This window comes from Eschscholzia californica, unplaced genomic scaffold (genome assembly GCF_041429995.1).
Source record: "Eschscholzia californica isolate CP2 unplaced genomic scaffold, dmEscCali1.0.p SCAF_1, whole genome shotgun sequence".
Taxonomy (NCBI): domain Eukaryota; kingdom Viridiplantae; phylum Streptophyta; class Magnoliopsida; order Ranunculales; family Papaveraceae; genus Eschscholzia; species Eschscholzia californica.
In genome coordinates, this window is record NW_028238198.1 from 70,741,117 (window position 1) to 70,762,338 (window position 21,222).

Consider the following 21,222-nt stretch of genomic DNA (forward strand, 5'->3'; position numbering starts at 1 on the left):
ATCATCTTTATCACCTTCACCACACCAACTTCCCACCGCCATCATTCCGCCACCACCATGCCGACCACCATTCTCACCTCTTCTCTTTCCTCTCTCTATCTCTCTTTCTCTTTCATTGGAGACCACTATCATTATTTCTCACGTTGTAGAAATATCTCTCTCTGTCGCAGTCGCTCTCCCTCTCTTTCTCTCTCGATCTGTATAAATCTCTTTAAGGAAATCACATAGTTCGTACCACGAAACGTTTTGTGGCCACGAAATGGTCATGCCCGCAAATGTCTCGTGGCCAAAAAATGTTTCGTCGCCATGAAATCCTCGAGGAGAGAAACCCTCATCGATATCAACTTCCGACGAAGGGAACACTTCTATTTGTCGAAGCAATGTCTGTGTGAGAAAGGGAGAGAAACAATGAGAGATCGAATGAGAAACAATTAGAGATCGAGAGACATAGATAGTCAGAGCAATATAGAGATAAATAAGAGATAAACAATGAGGAATCGAGAGGGAGACTAAGAGAAGAAGAGGGAAATAATAAGAAAACAAGAGATAGATGGTGCGAGACAGTGGGAGAGAGAACAACATGAGACAACGATAAAGAGAGAGAGAGAAGAGAGAGAAAGAGAGATAGGGAGTGAGAAGATGAAGGTTAGGGGGCAATGTTTGATCAAGTCAACTAAAAAAAAATATGTCCTTGAGACAATATTTGTTGACTAAAATCTTTATTCCCTAGAGAATTTTTTTTTTTCCTCAAAGCTACGGCCTAAAAAAATTACAATGACAAAACGTCATAAGATTAGAGATAAAACATTTGACAAAAATTAGAATCGAATTGAACTACCAAACATAACTGTTCCAAAGACTTATGGGGCGCATATAATATCATGAAATTCGAGTAAAATGTTACGATTCTTTTTTTTAAACATTTGGATTTATATTTCTCGGCAGACGATGAAATTTGTATGCCTAAAAGAAAAGAGTGCACAAGGCAAAGGATAACAAGTGGATTTGGGGGTCAAAGCCAAGTACCCTTACCTTAGTCCATTACCTTAGCCACAAGCCATCCGCTCTTTCTCTCTGCACCATCTTCTCTTCTCCGGACCATCCAGCCGGAAAAGCAATTTCCTTCTCTCATATCGGCAAAACGGCACCTACCCCAGGGTTTAGTTAGGGTTTTACATTTCAATCCATCAAACTCTTGTTCATTTTACTTCAAACTTGAAAATGTCAATCTTCTCTTATCAGTAAAACTTATTAACTCTTAGTTTGTCTATGGCGTTAGCAACTCAATCATCCATTTTCGTCACTCTTTCTGTATACAAGTTGAATCCACTTATATTTTCTCGACATGGTCGTACTAAATTCAGCATCTCTTACCGGAATTTCATCCGTTCCAGACGAACAAGATTTTGCACAGGTAAACTAAAAATGTATCATACTTTATAAATAACAATTGTTGATGTACAAATTTACTTAGGTTTTGGGTTGTCGTTTCAAAATTATTCGTCTTGTGAGTTCATATTTCACATTGGTTTTACTTAAAGTTACGTCTTTTATGTTAATTTTTAGTTGCGGCATTGGATAATGGTGCTTTTACAACTCCATTGACTACGAAGTCTTTTGATTTTACTTCCGAGGAAAGGATATACAACTGGTAAATTCTTCACAGGGAATAGTTGTTTGTGTATTTTCTTTCTTTTCAAAGTTAAAGGTATTGTTGTCCGAAGATGTTTAGAATGGATGTTATGGTTCGAATCTGCTCGAATTGGTCATCTTCATCGATTACCCAAGTTGAGATTGGAGAGGTGCCCCTTAACATAACCTGTAAACAGTCATTTGGTGATGCAAAATACTTCTTGAAAGAATCTATCTTTTTCCCAATCAACAACATTCACATGGTCGCGCAGTTTCGCTGCATTAGTATCCTAGCATTTTTCTAGTGGCAGAACACATATGGAGTCCAGCTTGTGTCTCGGCATAAAACTCAAAATGCTGATTTGTAAAGAGGATCTTTGAACTTCAATTGTTTGATGTATACAACACGAGAATACCCCAAGTGATGTCCTAAACCACGTTTAGAGTGGGCTGATGTTACTCCATGAAATCCATTGTTTAAGTTAGATGCGTTGCTTATGTAGATATCTGCACATATTCGTCATCTGTAGTTCTTAGATTTTGTATTTCAGGTGGGAGTCTCAAGGGTATTTCAAGCCAAACCCTGATCAGGATGGAGACGCATTTGTCATTTCTATGCCACCGCCTAATGTCACCGGGTCATTGCATATGGGGCATGCAATGTTTGTCACTCTCGAGGTAAGAGCAAGAGGATTCTTCAGTAGTTTTTGGGATGCACGTTTTTTCGAAAAAGAACTAAGGGATATATGTTAGAGTTCACGCTGTATAAAAACCCACTAACAGTCGTATGTTTTGGCATGCACTAGAAGTCTATTAGGTTTTAGGTTAAGTTGGTACTGTAGCTATGTGAAAGTCGTACAAGGTTCTTGTTCATTCCATTCAAGACATTCATAGAAGTATTAGTGGTAAATTTTTCATTCGACTTGTTAGTGAGCACCATTTGTTAATTTGTCAATGTACTTTATGAGCACTCTGTTAGTGATATGTACCTCATTAGTCTGTCATCAACTTCTAGTTACTATTTATTTGAACACCATTTTCCCTTACTTGTTTGGTGAATAGTTTTCTATTTCATGTTTTCCATGGAATTCTTTTGTAGGACATCATGGTTCGGTACAATCGTATGAAAGGGAGGCCTACGCTCTGGCTTCCTGGAACTGATCATGCTGGTATTGCGACTCAGGTTATTTCCTAACCTTTAACAGACCAGTTTATGCTTGGTATTCGACTTTTTTGTTGTTGTTACCTGTCTATGATTTGTTATTGGCGCTTTTCTTCGAACCTGATGTAGCTCAGAGCCCTGGGAGGGGGATATCATAAATTTGAAGCCAATGATAAAGCACTTTCCGTTTATTGTTATTAGTTGGATTAATAGAAAACCCTATAGTATGGACACATTCCTTAAGAAAATAGTTGGGGATTATATTTTATGATAGGTGCCCTAGGGTGTCTGATGCAAATGCTTCTAGAATAGGGTAGAAGTTCTCTAGGGTCTGGGGCACTCAAGTCAACAGTCTAATTAATTAGTCAAGATTATTAAGGCCAGCGCTTTGGGGAAAGCAAAATAGTTTCCGGGGTGTGAAGACTTGGTCAAAAATTGGTCAACTTTGTTCGACAATTTTATTTTGTAAGTTGTTAGAGGGAAATAAAAACCTCCACCTCACTTCCTTCCACCTCACCTCTCTCTCTCTCTCCACCTCACCTCTCTCTCTCTCCACCTCACCTTTCTCTCACCACCTCACTCTCTCTGCCACCTCACCTTCTCGCCATCTCACCTTCTCGCCATCTCACCTTCTCGCCTCCTCATTGTCTTCTCCGGCAAAATTCGCCGGCCGGAAAAATTCCGGCCGGCAACCTTCAAACTTAAAAAAAAAAAGAAAAAAAAATCTCTCTCCTCTCTCACTGAAGAACTCATTTTTTTTTTCTTCCTCTCTCTCTAGATCGAGAGAGAGAGAGAGAGGAAGTCTGTTCAAGGTCCCGGCCGGACCTTGAACAGACCTTGAACGGATCTGTTCAAGGTCTGTTCATCTCTCTCTCTAGATCTAGAGAGAGAGAGGAGAAAAAAAAAGAGTTTTAGAGAGAGAGAGAGCAAAATTTTTTTTTTTTTTTTTTTTTAGGTTTAAAAGTCGCCGGCCGGAAAAAATTTCCGGCCGGCGACCTTGTCGGAGAAGAGAGAGAGGTGAGGTGGAAAATTTCCCCATAAAATATATTTCCCCGGAAAATTTTCAAAATTTTACATATTCCCTTTAAAATTTCACACCCCGGAAACTATTTAGCTTTCCCCAAAGCGCTGGCCATTATTAAATTCTAAATATTAATTAGGTGTCTAGGTAATGTGAGGGTTGTCTAGTTGCTGTCTAGAGAAGTGGAAGGGTTGTATATGGGATGCTATAAGTAGGGAAGCTCTCTAGTTTGTAAGGCAGTCTACATTTTCTGAATATTCAAGTAATATTAGAGGGTTTTTCCCTAGCAAAGGGTTCTCAAAGTCTTTTCCTTGGTTTCAACTCAAGAAATCAGGACTCCAACGGTGTTTGGAGTATTCCCCTTTCGATTTTAGGAAGCAAGTACTAATCTGTTTTCTTTAGTACTGATTTGTTTGCTTTAAGTGGTATCAGAGCCACACTAGATTTGTGATTCTGCGAATCTATGGCTGGGCGGTGTAATAACTTGGAGCAAAATCAAGGAAGTACCGAAACAGGTCCCGCAACAAGTAATACGGCTACAAAGGAAGAGGTGGAAACGCTTCAACAACAACTTGCACAACTTTGTAATCGGCTTGAGCAAGCTGGAATCTTTGGTCGTCCTAACGTGACTATGGAAGGACAAAGGGGGGATCGTACCAATGTGATTACCCACACATATCAAAGAAGAGGACCTGATCCAGCAAGGGTACAAACACAACGCCATATAGAAGAATCTTCAGACGAGGAAGTTGAAGATCGGCCTTATGAAAGACAACCCCCATTCAATTTGGGTACTCGGCGTAATCAAGATCCACATGTGAGAGTAGAAATTCCAGACTTTACAGGAGAGGAACAGATAGAAGAAGTTTTGGACTGGTTGAATGAGGTTGAAAGAATTTTCGAGTATTTGGAGCTACCAGAAAATAAGAAAGTCAAATTGGTGTCTGTTAAATTAAAAGGGTATGCATCTTCTTGGTGGCAACAGCTACAAATGACAAGAATGCAGACCGGAAAGGAGCGAGTTCAGACATGGTCAAAGATGCAACGGCTGATTCGGAGTCAATTTCTTCCATTAAACTATGAAGGTATGTTGTTCCAACAATACCAATCCATTCAGCAAGGAAACAGTTCAGTTCGGGAGTACACCAATGACTTCTACAAAACAAAGACTCGTGTAAACTTAGTCGAATCAGAAACACAAGTTATACATCGTTATTTGATGGGACTAAGGCCAAATATAAGAAATTGGGTCGAATTACAACCTTGTTGGACATTAGCTAGTGCTGTTCAGTTGGCAATGAAGGTTGAATCACAACAAACAAGACCTAATAATCAGCAAAATCAGATGGACAGAGGGCAAGTGCAAATAGGGGCTTATAAGGGTCAAGGTGGCTCAACCCAAAATATCGAAACAGGACCTTCGTTTACACAAAGGTCTGGACCAACACCTTACTCCAAAGGGCGTGGACAGAATCAAGGAAGTGGTACACCAGATTTCAATCCGGGAGGTCATGACATTACATCTAAATATGTGGGGGAAAAATTGAAGTGCTACAAGTGTGGGAAAGAAGGGCATAAGTCTGCTCAATGTCGAAAGAAGAATGCCAATTTACTAGTAAGTGAAGAAGTTGAGGGCTTTGGAGCTGCTCATGACGATGGTGGCAGCATTAATGAGGAAAATTTGTTGGAGTTTACAGAAGATGAAGTCCTATATGATGACAAAGATTTGCCAGCTCTAGTTGTTAGACGAGCCATGCTAGCACCTAAAGCTATCGAAGCTAGACCCCAACGTACTAACATCTTTAGAACAAGGTGTTCATCACATGGCCGACTTTGCAATGTTATCATTGATGGTGGTAGCTGTGAGAATTTTGTTTCTAAAGAAATGGTATCGAAATTGAACCTTGCTATGCAACCACATCCAAACCCGTACGAAGTAGTCTGGTTCAAGAAAGGGGGTGAAGTAAAGGTAACACATCAATGTCGTGTCCCCTTTTCTATCGGTAAAAGTTATTCGGATGAGGTTTTGTGTGATGTCATTGGGATGGAAGCTTGTCATCTATTGTTGGGTAGACCATGGCAATACGATAACAAAACAGTTCATCTCGGGGAAAAGAACATTTATACTTTTTACTAGAATGGAGTTAAAGTGGTTTTGGCACCGATGCAAAATGAAGACTTCCCAAAAGGTAAAAAGAAAGAAGAGCGTGCTTCTTTGAGTATTCGACCATTTCTACAAGAGTGTGAGGCAGATTCGACGACATATGCTCTTGTTTTGGGAGAGGCGAAGGAACAACGACGACAAACACATTCTACTGAAAGTGAAGAACTACTAAAAGAATTTGCTGAAATATTCCCAAGTGATCTATCTGCCGGATTACCCCCTACGAGAAGTATCCAACATCATATTGATTCGGTCCCAGGAGCTAGCCTTCCGAATTTGCCGCATTATCGCATGAGTCAGAAAGGACATGAGAAATTTATTCTACTTTTAATGTTTCTGATATATATGCTTATCATGGAGGCGGAGCAGCAACAACTAACTCGAGGACGAGTTCTCTTCAAGAAGGAGGGACTGATGCAAATGCTTCTAGAATAAGGTAGAAGTTCTCTAGGGTCTGGGGCAGTCAAGTCAATAGTCTAATTAATTAGTCAAGATTATTAAATTCTAAATATTAATTAGGTGTCTAGGTAATGTGAGGGTTGTCTAGTTGCTGTCTAGAGAAGTGGAAGGGTTGTATATGGGATGCTATAAGTAGGGAAGCTCTCTAGTTTGTAAGGCAGTCTACATTTTCTGAATATTCAAGTAATATTAGAGGGTTTTTCCCTAGCAAAGGGTTCTCAAAGTCTTTTCCTTGGTTTCAACTCAAGAAATCAGGACTCCAACGGTGTTTGGAGTATTCCCCTTCCGATTTTAGGAAGCAAGTACTAATCTATTTTCTTTAGTACTGATCTGTTTGCTTTAGTGTCTGACTCCTACATGAGGCCCTTTTAGTTCAAATGCTACTTTCAATTTTTTTCTCTATTATGCTTTCTAGTTGTTACTTGTAGTTCTTTCTAGGATGTAACCATTAGTTCTTAAGCTTCCATTTGTACTACATGAAAACCACATTTGAATCATACAACAACACAAATTGTGTTCGCTAAATGCTCCACTATTGTATTTATTTTGGTTTATTTAAGAATCTGACACCTAATAATAGTTAATTACATTACATTAATTACATCATTGATTCCTTTCAGTTAGTGGTTGAAAAAATGCTTGCATCTGAAGGAATAAAAAGGACGGAACTTAGTCGAGAAGAGTTCACAAGCAGGGTTTGGGAGTGGAAAGAGAAGTATGCTACTTGTATATTACCTTGTTTACTTCCTCCATGTCTTGTACTTTATGTTGGAAGTCCTATTTTCTGGTCACGTGCTAGCATCTCATAGTGCTTCCCTTCATGACGTTTTCATGGTACCTTACAGTGTATACAGTATTTGATTGGTCACTGGTACATTGCCTTTTTCTATTCAGATATGGTGGAACCATCACAAATCAGATAAAGAGACTGGGCGCATCTTGTGATTGGACTAGAGAGCATTTCACCCTTGACGAGCAACTAAGTCGTAAGATATTTTACTACCTAACTCAGTCCTTCTACTAGTTTAACTGCAGGAGTTAAAAGCCCCAAGTTAGATATTTTTGCAACGATTTGCAAGTTTATATTACAGATGCCTAATACGTCAACTGTGCTATGTTTTCATGCAAAATTTACCTGAAAACTCGATCTCGTGTATTACTTTTCTTTGGAACTTGTTCATGTCCGTGTGGAGAAATGACATTCAACTAGTTGCAGCAACCCTTTGATATTATAGTCTGTAGTCATATTACAAGGAGGCCATGCTCTCTAAAAGTATTAGAACAGTATGACTATATGCCTTGCTGTACCTGTAACCTATATGCCTTCCTGTAATTTCTCAATTCGTGACTATATGCCTTGCTGTAGCTATATGCTCTCTGTAGTCATTCAAAATTTCAAAAAAAACTATATGCCTTGCTGTACCTATATGGTATGGTATTGAATACTTTCTATATTCTGAATTTGTCTTTCTTTGGTTTGCAGGAGCTGTGGTTGAGGCCTTCGTGAGGCTTCATGAGAAAGGCCTAATTTATCAAGGTGTTGACTTAAATCTAATTGCAAAACAGTTTTTACCAACGGGACTGTTATGAAGTTTACGATCACTCTGAGTTTTGAACATTTCGAGAAGTTCTACTTTTCCTATATTTCTGGACTTATTTCTCTTCATATGTTATGGTGCTTTAGTCTCCTTTGTGCTGCTTGATGCTCTTTTAGTTTCTTATTCCTATTTCCTGTTTCTGGTAGTTTTCAGAGAAGTTATACAGAGCATGCTAATATGTCACCAACTTGTAGTTTATTTGCTGAGGCTCAATTTGTCATAGTTCATTACCAAACTTGTGTTCGGATATTCTTTCTCAGTTCCTTGTACGGCGACTGTTATAAATTACATTTATTAACTGCCAACCTTAATATTTGGGATGAGGCGTAGGTGGTGATGACCTTGTTTCTCAATTCGTGGGTTGCCTTTTCTCTAAACTTTTTGAAGATATGATTATCTAACTCTATGTTTTGGCAGTTCTCTGTATATATATTTGCTTGAACAAGAAATTACAGGAAGTCGTAAAGATATTGGTCTGTTGGCTGTTTTTTCATGAGTTTGTAACAAAATCAGATTCTGTTTACTTATTCAATTTTAGTTCAAATCGTCCATTTTCATAACATTTGGGGCAACAAAAGACTACTTTGAGACATTAAACCGGTAAAGAAGTTAAGGCAAGAAAATATTTTTGTGATGATCAAGTGTTTCACTAGTGATCCTATAGTAAGGATTGTGTTATATTTCTATTTTCTTCCCACCAATCTCTCATTTTATCTTCTGGCTTGTGTAATATTCATTGATCATCACTTACATATGAAAATAGTGCAATTAAGCTATTATAAGTCATTGAGGGAGTTATAGTTTAATTACATATTATGTTTCTTCAGGATCCTATATGGTCAACTGGTCTCCTAATCTTCAGACTGCAGTCTCTGACTTGGTATGCTATATTTTGGTGGACACGGGATTGCTCTGTTCTTCTATAAAATTGATTTAATCTTAAAATGGTTACTAATCTTGCTTGCTCCTTTAGGAAGTGGAGTATTCTGAAGAACCTGGCACACTGTACCATATCAAATATCGGGTTGCTGGAGGCTCAAAGTAATTCTTATTGCATTTGGCATTTTTAGGCGGTTTAATCCAGTGGTCTGTAACACCCTTTTGCCGAGATTTGTTGATTAACTTTTTTTTGTATAATTGTGTTTAAGGAGTGACTTTTTGACAATAGCCACAACTCGCCCTGAGACATTATTTGGTGATACTGCTATCGCTGTACATCCCGAGGTAGGATTTCATTGGCCTTGGCTAATGTTGTACTTCTGTCCTTTTAATCCTTTCTTTTCGCTTCTCAATTGGGTGTTAGTTTAAGTATGTAAGCCCTACAACAATATTATGATCTTATAACCTAGTACTGATGAAGCAATTACTCAACTTCATTGCTAGGGTGCAAGTCCGGCCTCCTAATATGACAGTATACAACAAATTCAACCTGTTGGTTTTACAGTTTTACTAGTTGACCGAGATCATTTAGAGTAGGTTTAACTATTAACTTGTTTTATCTTCGTTTCTGCAAATGTATTTACCTCCATAGTTGATCATCTAGTAGTAGCTACAGATTATTTTAAATTTTTTTTTTCTTCGTTAAGATACCCGTTTTGAAGTCAGTATCATTCTAGAGCATCTAATTACTCAGAGAAACGAAACATGTCCAAACACAATCTGGATTGGGTTATACGCTCCAGAAAACTGCTTGTTGGCTGGCCCCTAGGGGTAGTCAAACTCACAACCTCCTGGTCGTGAGGTGGCTGGTTAGGTTCGTGTTTCTGTGGTTTTTACTGAAAGCTTTTTTTTACCTACAATTTCCTGCCTTCTTATTCTGACAATGAAAACATGTTTATCATGTCTTGTGTTGTTGTTCTTCCATGTATTTTTTTTCACGTGATTGGACACAGTAGTATCTAGCTCAGTTAGTGCTTAGTAACTTAGTCTGAATTAGGTGGTACCTTTACACCTTTTAATATATTGTTTTTCAAGAGATTTGTTCGCTCTGTTGACTGAATGCCTCCTGATTTTTATTTGTTTCATACATATGTAGGATGATCGCTATTCCAAATATATTGGCAGACAGGCGATTGTACCTATGACATTTGGCCGTCATGTCCCTATTATTGCTGACAGAGTAAGTAACACTTCTTACTATACTGTATATTGCTTTTCCATCTTCAGAGCTCAGACATTATGTAGATTGTGTTGTTTTCCATTGCCATCAATAGGCCCTTCAAAACAAATAATAAATTTGATCTGATGGCACCTGATGAGTAACTATAAGTGGGAATATAGGATTATAGTATTTACCTTTTTTAGGTATTTAAATTGCTATTTAGCACCTAAGGTTTGAACATGTCACAGTATGTCGATAAAGAATTTGGGACTGGAGTATTGAAGATAAGCCCTGGGCATGATCACAATGATTATCTTTTGGCTAGAAAGCTGGGTCTACCTATACTTAATGTCATGAACAAGGATGGGACACTTAATGACGTTGCTGGTTTATACTGGTATTGTGAAAGAACTTTAGATATTGGGCTTGTGTTATAGATGAAAACTTTTACGCTGAAGTGCTTAACAATTGTTGGTGGTGTTATTTTAGTGGGATGGATCGTTTTGATGCGCGTAAGAAGTTATGGTCAGAGCTTGAGGAGACAGGTTTAGGGGTCAAAAAGGAACCTCACACATCGCGAGTGCCCAGATCTCAGCGTGGTGGAGAAGTGTGATCCTATTCTTTTCCAAGTTTGTTATTCCAAATTTGACATTCCTTTTTTTCTTTACTTGGACTTATATCTTTTAAATAGAAAGATCTCATATGGTGTTGGCATTCTCTGAATAGGTAATAGAGCCTCTTGTGAGTAAGCAGTGGTTTGTAACGATGGAGCCGTTGGCTGAGAAGGCTCTTCGTGCTGTTGAAGAGAAACAGATAACCATTGTCCCGGAAAGATTTGAAAAGGTACTCTCTTTTGGTGAGAAACTAAACCAAACAACTGGCAACCTGCCTCGGAAGTCTATAGAAATTGACTCCTCTCTACCTTTATCAATGTTCCTAGTTCGTATGACTATTTTCAACAGCATATTTCGGTCTTTGTGAGCTTTTATCAGAAAAGCTGATCTGTTTTCAAGTTATCAAACAATAATATATATTAACAACATTCTGTCTTGCTATGCATGATAAAACATTTTTGTGAAATTGATTCTTCTGTTCTGCGGTTGAGCTTAAAATCTCCTCTTGGTTGTTTGTGTAGATTTATAATCACTGGCTATCAAATATTAAAGATTGGTGTATAAGCAGACAACTCTGGTGGGGGCACCGCATACCAGTTTGGTACATTGTGGGTAAAGATTGTGAAGAAGACTATATAGTTGCTAAGAGCTCTGAAGAAGCCTTAGCAAAAGCTCGCGAGAAGTACGGAAGAGGGGTGGAGATATATCAGGATCCAGATGTTCTTGACACTTGGTTTTCAAGGTAGTTTGTTCTATTTCACTCCTACTGGTCACTTGCACTGACAAGTAAATAACTTTTTATTCTTTTTGTTATGTGTGCTGATAGTTTAGCATTTTGAGGTTCGTTTGAAAGTCCAAATGTTTTTGGATGTACTTGAAGTGTGCAATTTATTTTGTAGTAACTGCATATGAGTGCTCCTTTATTATCGTGCTTGTTCTCTTTTTTCCATTTTCTCTTTGAGACCCACTTTACTAAATAATTGGTCTGCTCATTGCGTACTTTTTCTTTTCAGTGCACTGTGGCCTTTCAGCACTCTTGGATGGCCAGATGTATCAGCAGAGGATTACAGGAAGTTTTATCCGACGACAGTCCTTGAAACTGGGTATGGACTTTCAATTCCAGCTTCTGTTCATGTATCACCAAATTATTCATTGTTACAGATAATTAAACTTTTTTTACTCAAAATGTCGACCTTCTCTGGTTAACTTACTTCGTGTGCTATAGAATAGGTATCCCTTCTAGAAGTTAACAGCACTTAATGTTTTGTAAAACTTTTGTAGTGTGTGAGTAATGAGTTGCATCATTCCAGAATGGTAGATGATGTTCATGTAGAATTTGTTTCCCTGTCTAAGTTTACCTCTTTGCATTAAAGGTTCATTCAGATCACATCTTACGAGAGTTTCTTTGTTAATTTCCTTTCCTCTTTATCCTGTCAATCCATGACTTAATTGTCTATGCCTAGTACATTCATGATTGATGATTCTTGATGCGAAGCCCTAGACATTCTTAGGACCAAGTCCAGCTTGGATGGAAGGAGCATTCCAGCTGCAGTTGCTTACTTCTTTTAGTTTATTTCACCTTACTTTTGCTCGATTATTGGTCGCTTTTAGTTACTACCTACTATAATACCATGTAAGAAATGTTTTGAACAAATACTATTTAAGAACTAGAAATTTCCTTTACAACTAGGGTTGTTTTTAAGAAAAAAGTGGATTGTTTGCTATAATTTTTGTTATTAATTTTGGTGTTAGGAGGATATTACTTGTTAGTTTGGTTCTAACAAGAGTCATGAAGGTAGTAGGTATCTTATTCTTAGGTAGGAAGTTTTACTAGTTGTAGGAATCCTTTTTATGGAGCTATCTATATGAAGAGCTACTCGTACAAATTTGAAGTTAGACTTATAGTGATTACTTTTTTTGTTCTCAGCATTATAGAAGCTTACTGAAGTATTATTATTTGAAGATTTATTTGGTTTTCGGTCGTTTTATTTGTTTATTTTAAAGATAGTAGACTTACATCCTACAAACACTACAGGAACTCCTAAATTTGAAATCATTTTCTTGAAGCTTATTTTCTATATGATAATTGATCTGTTTGCTCCGTAGTACCTGGCCCAATAGGGAAACAACAATTCGTTGATGTTTCCATTAATTACTTTTTTGTTGCAAATGTTTCAATCAAATTATTAATAGATTGCCAAAATTGCCAGTTCTCTACTTTTTCTGGTTTAATTTGAATCAAGTGATCTATAACTTGTTGTCTTGTTTGAACAGGCATGATATTTTGTTCTTCTGGGTGGCACGGATGGTAATGATGGGAATTGAGTTCACAGGGAAAGTTCCCTTTTCATATATTTATCTGCATGGACTCATCCGGGACTCTCAAGTGAGTATTTGATAATAATCAATTATGCTACTTCTGTACACCACAATCGGCAGTCTTCTGTTGTATGAGTAACTGGAGATATTCTGCCAGAATGAAACAATAAGTAGTGGTCAATTCACATAGTTAATATTTTCAGTTTAACTTTCACCATTATTTTTCTGTTATTATTTTACTGTACACATTTACTAAATACTAATTTATGGTCTTAATCAGAATGAAATTGATAATTATTTTAGTTGAGATAGTTTGTATTTTCAACCACTTTCACATAGTAACGCTTAACTGAGTCCTGAATCTTGAGTTATACGTGCGATCCTGGAAGTCCTATGCATCTTGAGTTGCATTTAATACAATTCTTGTTATTGTTCAAATAAAAATGTCCATGTGATTGTTTTCCTTCTAATCCACAGAATGTGGTTAATTTGGGTACCCCAAATGCTAAAATCTTGAACTTGAGAAAGATGTTAATATTATTGAAAAAGAACTGATGATTGGGACAACATTTTCTTCAAGACTACAAGATCAGATATGGGTGGTGTCCATGTCTGATTAACTAGCAGCAAGTATGGCATGTACACGATACATGTGAGAACAAGCACATGAATGATTGTAGACCATACAACAATTCAGTACATGAATTTAGCTTCAAACTGTAAATTGGAACTTATGCAAGTTTAATCAATATGTTCCAGTGTCAGTCTTGATGTAGATGCCGAGGCACTTACAACTCAACCACATGCTTCTGATGTTAATAAATTTGTTCCAGCATCAACCTTTCATTCTATAACTTCAACCATGACTGTGTAATAAGTTGCCATGAAGTGCCACGGGAGCCATCTCTTTTCTAGATTTGATTTAGCTTGTATTACTTACGTACTAGTTCCCTCTCCGTCTCTCTCTCTCATACGATCTCTTGACCAATAATAATGACTGGTGCTTTCTTATTTATAAATTGTTCCAGGGACGAAAAATGTCTAAATCACTGGGAAATGTCATAGACCCACTTGATACAATACAGGAGTTTGGAACAGATGCTTTGCGATTCTCAATTGCACTGGGAACCGCTGGTCAGGTTTGTGTTAACTTTTAATTGTGAAGCTTAAAAGGCGCTACATTACTTCCTCATACTTTTGATTTTTCTACAGAAGTTCATTTTGTGTCGTACAATTTTTTAGGACCTTAATTTGTCCACTGAGAGATTGACCTCCAACAAGGCATTCACTAACAAACTATGGAATGCTGGCAAGTTTGTGTTGCAAAACTTACCCAGCCAGAGTGATGCTTCTGCTTGGGACAATATATTGTCTTTTAAGGTTTGTCTCTTCTTCTTCTTGAAGTTATTGAAAGAATCTAGCGCTATCTAGGGTTGCCTGGATTGTAACTAATCTTTGGGGATTCGTGTTCTCTTTCACTTGAATGTGGACACCTTAGAGCACCTCCAACGGGACACTCTAACAAACACTCTAAAAGTCTAGTTGTCAAGTGTCAATGAGGATTCTCTTTCCTAAGTGTCAATGTAGAGACACTCTAAACATTTTTAGTCTCCAATGGAGATCTCTAAAATACTTCTACTTAATGCACATGCCACTCTTCAATTGAATAGATAAAAAGTAGTTAAAAAGCAAGGGTTTCTATTGGTTAGAATTTTAAAGTGAGACTTAGAGAGTCTGAAGGAGACACTCTAAAATTAGAGTGTTTCTCTTGAAAGTCTTTATTAATAAATGCTCCACAAGTCCACATCACCATAGAATGTCTAGTAGAGCGTCTCATTGGAGAAGGTTTTTTAACAAAATCTCTACAAATCCTAAGTGGCACTCTAAGTTTTAGAGTTAGTGTCCCATTGGAGATGCTCTTATCTCAATTCTTTACAAAAAAAGAAAAAGTTTGGTATCCTTGATGTGCAGGTTTCTTTTTCTTACTTATATTATTCAAAGTTTGGTATCCTTGATGTACAGGTTTCTTTTTGTTACTTATATTATTCAAATTCGGCACTATACCAGGGAATTGAGATAGTTTCATATTTTGTTGGGACGTCAGTGAATATGATTATGTTTATTAGTATAAAAAAACAATTCAAATAATGTTACATGTGAATTTTGCTAACTTAGAGTTTTATGGGCTATTTCAGTTTGACTCGGAGGAGTCTCTTCTGAGGCTACCATTGCCAGAGTGTTGGGTGGTAAGTGAACTTAATGTCATTATGTAATTATCATGTTACCAATTCCATATATTGATGCGAGCCGACAATTTATTGAAGTGATCTAATTTACTTTCAGGTTTCCAAACTTCATCAGCTGATTGATATTGTAACCTCAAGCTATGACAAGTTTTTCTTTGGGGATGTCGGGAGAGAAACATATGACTTCTTCTGGGGTGATTTTGCCGACTGGTATCTACTATTTGAACTTCAATTAACTCTTCTGTCAACTTCGCTTTTAAACATATGACCAAGGAATGAAATTTCGGTTTCGGTGGAAATTTCGGTCGGTCCAAAAGTGGAAACGTTTCGTAGAATCGTTTCGGTCAGTGTGGAAATCTTACAAATCTACAGAGATGATAGAAATATGATGCAATTATGTATAACAAGATTATTAAACCATAATGAAGCATAAAAATGGTGTTTAACATTATCTATTAGTTTGAGGTAGTATTAACAACCACACAGTTATTTCCGGGAGTAAATTGAATAACTCTTTGGCTATAACACCCATAAGATAACATTCTTACAGATAATAGTTAACAAACTATGTTAGTTTGAGAAGGTATCGCCAATTTCGCAGTTATATCAGGGATATTACTAAAATAAAATCAAATTAGGCAGTTAAGTCAAGGCGTAAATCATTCAAATAGATTTAAAAACCATGGAAAACATAACATAAAAATCAAGAGAGATCTAAATGAAGATGAAAAAGACGAAGGAAGGGATATGTTTCTAGTATTAGTTTCTCCAGGTTTTTGCTAGATTTCTACTATGTCGGTGGAAATTTCCATCATGTCGATGGAAATTTCGATATTTCCAACAACTTCGGTGGAAACTTCGATCATGTCGGTGGAAACTATGCAGGAAATAGTTGTAAGTGTTATTTCGTGCACCTAATCTCATTTTAGGAAACGTTTCGCGAAATTTCGGTGAAATTTCGGGAAGTTTTATTCCTTGCATATGACTGACTTCTTCTGGGGTGATTCTGCACTTAAACTCTTGAACTCTTGTACATCCTCATCCTATTCTGATATTAATTCAAAGCTTTCAAAAAAAAAAAAACACTTATTAAAGGGATCTTCACCGCTTTTGTGTTTAATCCATACTAGTGCAAATATTTTAGAGTTAAGAAAGCACAAGAGGCTTATGCCAGGAGGCCCGCTTTATGCGGAGGCAGGCTGCTTTGTGCAGTGTAAGTTATAGGAAGTATTACCATGTGGAAATTGTTTGGAGATTTGAAGGTCCGTATTGTTAGACACTCTTCAAAATATTGAGATAAAGAACCTCTTTTTCTTTCTAATAGTTTATCATGGGAATAAACATTATAGTCCAACATTATAATCGATTCTTACAATATTTAAGATTTGTTTTCTGCAACTCTATTTTGTGTCTGGTCTTCAATACTCCATAGGTTTTATTGAAAACTTTCTTCGTAAAGCAATATTATCTTGAGCTTGTTTTCTAGTGACAAAACGTTCTATACATTTGTTATGTAGATTACTTTCGGTTGCCTTAAATATTTCTATTTGTTTCCTAGGTATATTGAAGCTAGTAAAGCTCGTCTCTATAAGTCTGATGGGCAAGCTGCTTCTGTAGCACATGCAGTTCTTCTGTACGTCTTTGAAAACATTCTGAAGATGCTACATCCATTTATGCCATTTGTGACTGAGGAGCTATGGCAGGTAAAACGTTCTCTCCAATTCTCTTACGGTACTAACCAGCTCTATTGTCCTATACTTTTACAATCATTTGCTGCATTTAGATGTAGCTATGGGGATTTGAGAAGTGGTTCAAAGCTTGTGTACTGTCTTTCTAATGGTTGACAGTTGGAATGTTATACTCTATTATAAACCCCATAACAGAAGAAACTACACTTGATCCAACTCCATGCAATCGTGATTACATGCATGTATAGTTCTTTGGTGTAAAACATATAAGTTTTTTGCCTTGTTGAAGAAATCAAGTTATCCGTTACAAAACTTGTGCAGAGTATATCCTTAGCATTTTCTTTTCTTGTGCTTCATTTGTGACCATTTGTGACCATTAGAAAGTTTTGTCTGTAACTCTTATTTCATGAAACATGATATGCTTTTAGGTAGAGGAAGTAAAAAAGTAGGAGTCTACAATCATAAGCATACTGTTTGGATGAGTCAAGTTTCTTAATACATTCTGAACCTCTCTCTGCTGGAATTAATTATATAGACTCAATATATTGCTTATTCTTATGCTTGCCGATGCTTCTCCAACTTCTCTTTTACATTGGAAGTTTAAACACTAGGATTAAGGCTGCTTTTAGTTAAGGCTCATTGCCTATATTCATGACTGAATTAATTGGCAGATGCTGTAGGTAGCATGGGTCTTTGCCATTTGATATCTACAAATTATCTAGTTTTGTTAAAAAGATAGGTAATGAAAAATCGAAGGAGCGATCATCTTGAATGGGGGGTTGGTTCAAATAAGTTAGAGGCGAAAAAAGTTGATCTAGACTGTAGGGCGAATTTAGTGGGCAAGTGTAAAAAGCATATTTGATCATATGTTTGAGGATTCTGATGGTAATAGACAAACAATATTCTCATAAATAACAATGTTGAGATCGAGTAGACTGTAGAGGAAGCTCCCCAAAAGTGTAGTTGTATTAAATGTAGTCGACTGTATGGTGCATGCCGAATACAGTCGAGCAATTATTATCCCAATGGAAATACCTTTAAGTCAGGAAGGAAAGGAAAGAGGTCTGGAATCTTATCCCTCTGGCCATCATATGGTTGATGTGGAAAGATAGGAACGGCAAATTATTTAAGGAGTCCATTAGTCCAACCCCTTCAGCTATCTGGCAGTGGAAGACATATTACCTTTGCTTTTCCAATGGAGTAGAAATGCCCCTTGGGCCGAGAACAAGTCTTATACAGACTTCGTTTTAAATTAAGAGTCAACCATGATGTAGCATATTAGTTAACTCCTGATGCTTTTGTTTTTTTCAATTCTAAACGTAATACATCCTTGTGCTGTTGTACATCATATCTTCTTTTTCAATATTAATTCAAATTTTTCAAAAAAAAAGCAAGGTTAATATGATGTACATGAGAAAAGATACATATTTCGTCCATTTAGTACTTACTACTAGGTCGCTTCTTATAAAAGTAGGCACTATTTGATTCATATTTTCAAAAATAGATTCTTACATGCTTCACATGATCCAAATGCAGGCATTACCTCATAGGAAACAAGCCCTTATTGTGTCCCCATGGCCCGAGACATCATTACCAAGGCTTCCCAGCTCCATTAAAAAATTTGAGAACTTGCAAGCTCTGGTGAGTTTAATTTGTCAAAATTTCTCTTTGCACTATTCTCTCTTCTCCTATCAACAAGAAGGTTTTCGTTGTGGTTATTTTCTTCTTTGACCAACATTCTTTCCTATGTTCTTTTATTTGGTTTTACTCAGACAAGGGCAATCCGGAACGCCCGAGCAGAATATTCTGTTGAACCGGCAAAACGTATCTCCGCATCTATTGTTGCAAGTGATGATGTCCTCCTCTACATCTCAGTGAGTATCCTTCCTCTTCATTTATATCCTAAAGACTCGGTTTCTAAGATCAGTCTTTGATAGGTGTGTGATATTCAAGAGTAGGAACTTAATGGGCCTTGTCCCACTATCATTTATGAACAAAACTGTTCCATTTCACTTATTTTTGCTTGTTTGAGAATTATGCTGTTGAAGGCATTGCTGACGGCTCTAAAAGTTCTCTATTTATATTTTGCTGCCCTGTCTCTTTGATTTAACACCTTTTCTGAGTGACTAAAATAAACCTTGGTGATTAGTTATTCAAAGTTTCAAACAACTACACTCCACGATATACAAATGTCTTCTGCCTCTTGTTTCTATATTTTTTATAAAGGTTATAGATATCCTATAATATGAGATGTTTATAACCATATATCTAGGGTAGCTGCACTTTTCCTCTCCTTTACCGTTTCACTAATTATATAGTCTTTCTCCTACTTTTTCGCCTCTGAAACCTTGTTAGAGAATATTTGGTTGGAAAATTGCCTTGCATATTAAATGTTGACCTTGTAAAATAAAGTTTTTTGGTCTGTCAAATCTAGAATGGAAGATTATGGAATGTAAAGTTTCTAGTATATGCACCATCTTGTGGAATTCTCTCGTTTTTCCTAAAAGCAGTGCCAGTTTAATCTCTTTCCACATCTGCGAGGAGATGCTAATTTGTACAAGTTTATTTCATACAGACAGAGAAGGAAGTCTTGGCATTGCTCTCCAGGCTAGATTTGCAAAATGTTCATTTCACTGGTTCTCCTCCAGGCATGTTTCCTCGTGTTATATCATTACCTTCTATGATGGAGCAACTTGTGGAAGTGTAAATTGCTGACCAGGTTACTTCTGTGGGTATGACCACCACCGACTGTGTTGCAGGTGATGCAAAGCAATCCGTACACCTCGTGGCCGGTGAAGGTCTTGAAGCTTATTTGCCTCTTGCCGATATGGTAGATATTTCTGATGAAGTCCAGCGCCTAACGAAGCGCCTTTCAAAAATGCAATCCGAGTATGACACCCTCATGGCTCGTCTAAGTTCGCCTAAGGTATAAGCTCCCATTGTAATATGTTTGTACACAAAGTTTCCCATTTCGACATATATATATATATATATATATATATATATATATATATATACCTAATCACAAACTATGGAGTCCACTCTTAGATGTACATGTGTTTGAGTGTCTATATATATATATATATATATATATATATATATAGTCATACAGGTAGCTAGGTAGTTGTTATTCATGAAGAAAAAGGAGACGCACTATGCATGACATAGACAGGTACACATTGACACTGTATTTATGGTTTGCAGTTTGTCGAGAAAGCTCCGGAGGAAATCGTTCGTGGAGTTAGAGAGAAGGCAGCTGAAGCGGAGGAAAAGATAAATTTGACCAAGACCCGCCTTTCACTACTTCAATCAACAGTTTTGGTCTCCGAATGATAGACCCTTGTCTCTTTCCATAAACCGACGGGTCTTTGATGTTGTTAATAAAGGATATAAATTTATTATGACGAGAACATATCATCTCGAAATGTCGAAGATGAATTGTGTAAATGGTGCAACCAGTCTGACTACATCATGGTGGATAGCACAGTGCAGCTGCAGTATTTAATGGTTCTCATTGCGCCAGAACACAAGGTGTTCAGTCAGAATTATTGTGAAAGCCCGAGTTGCCAGCAGAGGATGATTAGTATCGCCATTGTTTAGTCTACTTAATTTGATAGAAAAACATGAGTATGTGCGAGAGTTACGGATATTTGTTGGTTTTCATTTTTCCATGGTTTTGTACATTAAACATTTTTGGTTATAAAATCATTTCGAGGGCTTTAAGCTTTTCAACATAAATCTATTTGTACTTCTTGCATGGAATTAGTGTATGAGAAGTAGGTTAAGGGTAATATTCAATTGTTTTACTCCTAAAGAATGATAAAATGAAGAAAAAGGGCAAAACACGACGTTCGACTAAGGTGGATTTTTTGAAGACATAGCAAATTTTTATGGGTACCAAGGACTTTTAAGAAAAATTGTTTTGAGTTAGATGCACACAATCCTCAAGGACTTACAATAAAATTCGTTTGTTTTTGTGCGACTCTCTTCTCTCTCATGTTCATCTTCGTCACCGTCACCGCCGAGAACCACTACCCCGACTTTTCTCTCTCCTCTATCTCACCTATGCATGTTCATTTCTCACAGCCGACAACCACTACCACGTCGTCTCTCTCTCTCTCTCTCCAGTCGCCACTATCTCACCTATGCAACCCAATGGACGTACATCTGGAATGGGGTTCTTCCCCTTCCAATCCCCGACATGAACCCCAACGAAGG

The 21,222-nt window shown here is 37.2% G+C and overlaps 1 protein-coding gene across 4 annotated transcripts; it reads left to right on the plus strand.

Moving 5' to 3' along the window:
• Positions 1–902: 902 nt before the first annotated feature.
• EMB2247 (protein EMBRYO DEFECTIVE 2247) lies at positions 903–20,742 on the plus strand. 4 transcript variants are annotated; one of them, XM_086655174.1, is made up of 27 exons: positions 903–1,414; positions 1,567–1,651; positions 2,184–2,310; positions 2,732–2,815; positions 7,059–7,153; positions 7,333–7,424; positions 7,922–7,975; positions 8,864–8,916; positions 9,010–9,077; positions 9,185–9,260; positions 10,072–10,155; positions 10,386–10,534; positions 10,627–10,744; positions 10,864–10,980; positions 11,273–11,493; positions 11,765–11,854; positions 13,026–13,137; positions 14,099–14,209; positions 14,313–14,450; positions 15,266–15,316; positions 15,414–15,526; positions 16,875–17,019; positions 18,541–18,645; positions 18,777–18,878; positions 19,580–19,652; positions 19,764–19,930; positions 20,209–20,742. In XM_086655174.1, exons 1-27 carry the CDS (start codon positions 1,270–1,272, stop codon positions 20,335–20,337), a joined length of 2,904 nt encoding a protein of 967 aa, XP_086511300.1. In that variant the 5' UTR covers positions 903–1,269; the 3' UTR covers positions 20,338–20,742. The 4 variants fall into 4 exon arrangements, with proteins under 4 accessions (XP_086511300.1, XP_086511302.1, XP_086511301.1 ...); XM_086655176.1 differs by lacking the exon at positions 7,059–7,153 and having other exon boundaries at positions 1,031–1,414; XM_086655175.1 differs by lacking the exons at positions 1,567–1,651; positions 2,184–2,310 and having other exon boundaries at positions 1,202–1,414.
• Positions 20,743–21,222: the final 480 nt, after the last annotated feature.